The 3,645-nt window shown below is 45.7% G+C and overlaps 1 protein-coding gene across 1 annotated transcript in view; it reads right to left on the bottom strand.

Moving 5' to 3' along the window:
• Arrdc3 (arrestin domain containing 3) overlaps window positions 1–3,645 on the bottom strand; it is a gene marked incomplete at its 5' end in the record, with an annotated part of 12,019 nt that overhangs the window by 5,694 nt on the left and 2,680 nt on the right. The window contains 3 exon segments of the mRNA XM_013513045.1: window positions 151–253; window positions 1,179–1,326; window positions 2,763–2,844. Of these exon segments, the coding sequence (XP_013368499.1) occupies window positions 151–253; window positions 1,179–1,326; window positions 2,763–2,844 (333 nt within the window).

Raw genomic sequence — 3,645 nt, 5'->3', positions numbered from 1 at the left:
AAAAAACCCAAAGACTTCTGGTTTTCTGAGATAACATCTATTTGATTTAGTTCAGGCTGGCCCAGAACTTAAAAAGTGATCTGCCTGCCTCAGCCTCCCAAGTGCTAGGATCACAGGCGTGTACCACAAGTGGACCAACTGTACACATACCTGGGGTGTAGCCCTTCCTTTCGATTTTGGCACTTAAGGAGATTGGGCCTGAGGTACAGAACCAGCAACACAGCGTCTTCTCTTTTGTGCCTGCTTGGGGTGACTGTAAGAAGGAACGATTGAGAGAACGATCAGTGTACGCAGCAGGAAAACACTTCAGTATTTTAAAATAGTATTCTAAGTTGTTGGAGAATGTACAAATAATTGTGTTGCCCCCCCCCCCATGGACCAAAATACTTTTCCCTCCCAACCAATGCCTTTCAAATTGTATCATTACTTTTGTCCTTAAATAAACCTAGTTTTAAACCACCTAGTTACATAGACAATAATTAAAAACAACAACAAAAAAAACCCTTTCCAAATTCCATTTAAACTACCTTAAGGAAAGGCAGCACAGGAAGTAGGGTGGTTATAATCTCAAATGTTAACATCTTTGAGAATGTAAAATTCACATGTAAAAAACTCTACATTTTTAAGGTTCTTACTTGCTTTAAAGATGTTACCATTTGTTTAAACCAAAGTTTTTGAAGTCAAATTTGAATTAATCTCATAGAATGTAATGAAACAAGATTCATTTTAATAAAGAAATTAAGTTTTTTTCCACAAAAGCGATGATTCCCCATCATTTGGCAACTATCCCTAATTGGAATAATGCAATGCAGTACAATCTCGTAAGGCATGTTCAGGTGGAGTGACACTGCCTCACAACAAGTGACACTCCTGTCCCTCTCCCACTGCAGTCGTCCAGAACAGATCTTTTTGTTACGACTGTCTTGTTCTGAGCTGGGGCAATGTCACCCCACACGCTGGTCTTACTTTTCAATTTATTTACAGTCACTGCAGTATCAAAAAATGGGCAGATTCTTCATGAACTTGTGGCACTCTTGACGATTCAAAAATAGAAATATTTATGGGACTTAAAAATAAAACTACTACTTCAAAGTTATGAAAATTGAATAGTTCAGGTGATTTATTCTTTAGTATCCAGATGCCAAAAACAAAGAATGAAGAATTCAGTCTTTTCTTACCAGTAATGAAGGAGTGTTGATATCTATATGCTCAAAGACTGTAAATTCCTTCTTTAATTTTACTGGTAGAAGCCAAGGCCTGTGCAGTTCGGCTTTCACCCAATAGCGCACACTGCCATGCCGGCCTTCGAATGAGGTAGCAAGTGGTCTGCGTAGAATATAAAGGTCAATATATTAATCCTACTCCCCCTTCTAAGAGCGATGCAGCAGGGCAGAAGACACGTGGTGACAGCGACTCTGGATCGCCCGGGAGGTAGCAAACATCTGACTGGGCAAAATTCCCAAAGGGATAAGTCACTGGGGAAAAAAACCTTTTATTTCCAAATAAAATAGTAATAGTTAAATATTAGAAAATTTGCTTTAAGAAGCCAGAAGAATACAATCCCTTTAAACTAAGAAGAGGCTACTTTTAATACTTGGTGGCAACATTATTACAGTTGAGTGAACAATTCTTGAAAAGGTCAAGAATTCCATTTAAAAACGGTTAAGAACGGCTCAACTATTCTTTAAGCATCTCTAGATACTGGCAATTGATTCAGACCAAACTCCCGGTTGCGGCATCACTGCCTCTTCCTACAGTGACTAAGGGCTGGAAGAGGCCTGCGATAATAGTTACAGTTTCAAAAATCCCGCATTTCATAAAGCCACGGAGGCTCAGAAAGAGTGCTTTTGCACGTCCCAGTTGATTCATGTTAAAGTTGCTGGCTATGTTTTCCAACTACTAAGACATTAAAAAACCAAAATATTCCTGTAACATACCAAAAGAACCAGAACTGTTTCTGAACTCTGCTACATTTTCACAATTTACTATTTTTCAAAGGTTTGATTTTAGTAATGATCCTTTCTCTCGTATTTTCATTAGAAAAATGCTCAATATTCAGTTATTTACAAGGCAGAGTGCTAGCTTGGATTGGAAAAGCAGCACAAATTTTGCAAATAATGTTCTGCACTTTAGATTCACACCTTAACATATATAAAGCACAGTGAAATACAAATCAGTAACTGATATACAGATACTGTTCAAATATAATACCTTGAAAAAATATCACTTGTGAACCATATGTACATAACTCAAGACGTAGAATTAACAAATGTGTAATCATCTACATATGGCACATGACAAATTGTATGTATTTTTAAATTCATTCTCCAGAACAGTAAATTCTCAAGTTTTACTATGTGTTAAGTGATCAACCTTAGCAAAAAGGGTACAGTCTTTATGACCTGAGACTTGACCAGTACTTTCCTAATATTTAGTATTTACAAAGTGCTTACTATCTCACTAGCACCCTCCAATCCACTTGTATTAAACGAAACACTATTCATACTTGGGAGACAGGCTTTAGGAAGGAATCCTAATAATTGAGCTTGCTTTCTGTAATTTTGCCACACTAGATTAAAAAATAGCTTCTTATGTTTAATATATTGTTTTCCTCTAGCAAATTTCTGTAATGAAAAGGGTTTTTTTTAAAGAAAAACTAAAAAACCAAAAAAAAAAAAAAAAAGTCCATTTAGCGTATGTGATTGTGCAAGAGTGCTCTGGCCCTGGGTGTGCGTCGGAGAGGCCTCGCGCTGGACACTTACGTCTGCGGCAGCTCGAAGCTGAACGCGTACTCGTGCCTTCCTGAATGAATGGTGTGAAAGCCTTCCTCGGAGCTATCATCGTCTGCAACACAAAGAGGACACGGGCGGGCCCTCAGGAGGTGCGCACACCGCGGAGGGGGCGCAGCTCTAACGGAGGTGCCCATCTGCAAGGAGGGCACCGCCTCGGGGCTCAGAGCTGAGTTCTAACTCCACCTCACCGCCCCCTCGGCATCGAACACACCCTCGGTCCCGGCTGCGTCGCCGCTGACACGGGGAGCGGGAAGGCGCGGGCCCCACGGGCTCGCTCGTGCTGCCCTGGGCACGGACCCAGGCCGGGGGCAGCGGGGGCAGCGCGGCCCGCTCGGGCTCCAGCCTGGGCTCGGCCGCCGAGCACGCTGCACCCTTGGGGTACCCCCCGGGGAGCGCCGTCCGCAGTGCGCGGTTGAGCTTCACGGAATGGGGGGCAGGGACAGGGGCAGGGGCGCCCCGCTGAGGACGCGGAGCCGCCGAGCCCCCGCTCCGGGGTCCCGGGCCGCCCGCGCAGGGGCGCACGTTGCGCCCACCGAGCCCGCGCTGCGCCCAACTTCTGATGGAAGCGCCGAGCACGCACAAAGATGGACGCGCCCCTCGGCCCGCGGAGACACGCAGGCAGCCGTCCCGGCCAGGGTGCGGGGCGCGGCCGCCAAGCGGGGAGCTTCGTCCCGGGCACCCCGAGTTCGCCTCCCGCCCCGCTTCCTTTTTGTGCCAGCTCAGCAGCTCCGCGAGGCGCGCCGCGGTAAACAAGTGCCTGGCTGTCAATCAAGAACTAGACCCGAGCAGGAGCGGACCGGCCTAAACCGGCGCGAGCAGAACCCAGCCGGCCGCGGCGCGCCGCCGCCGCCCG

The sequence above is a fragment of the Chinchilla lanigera genome, unplaced genomic scaffold (assembly GCF_000276665.1).
Source record: "Chinchilla lanigera isolate Chin_1 unplaced genomic scaffold, ChiLan1.0 scaffold00017, whole genome shotgun sequence".
Classification (NCBI taxonomy): Eukaryota; Metazoa; Chordata; class Mammalia; order Rodentia; family Chinchillidae; genus Chinchilla; species Chinchilla lanigera.
This window is presented reverse-complemented; position numbering and strand designations above follow the sequence as displayed.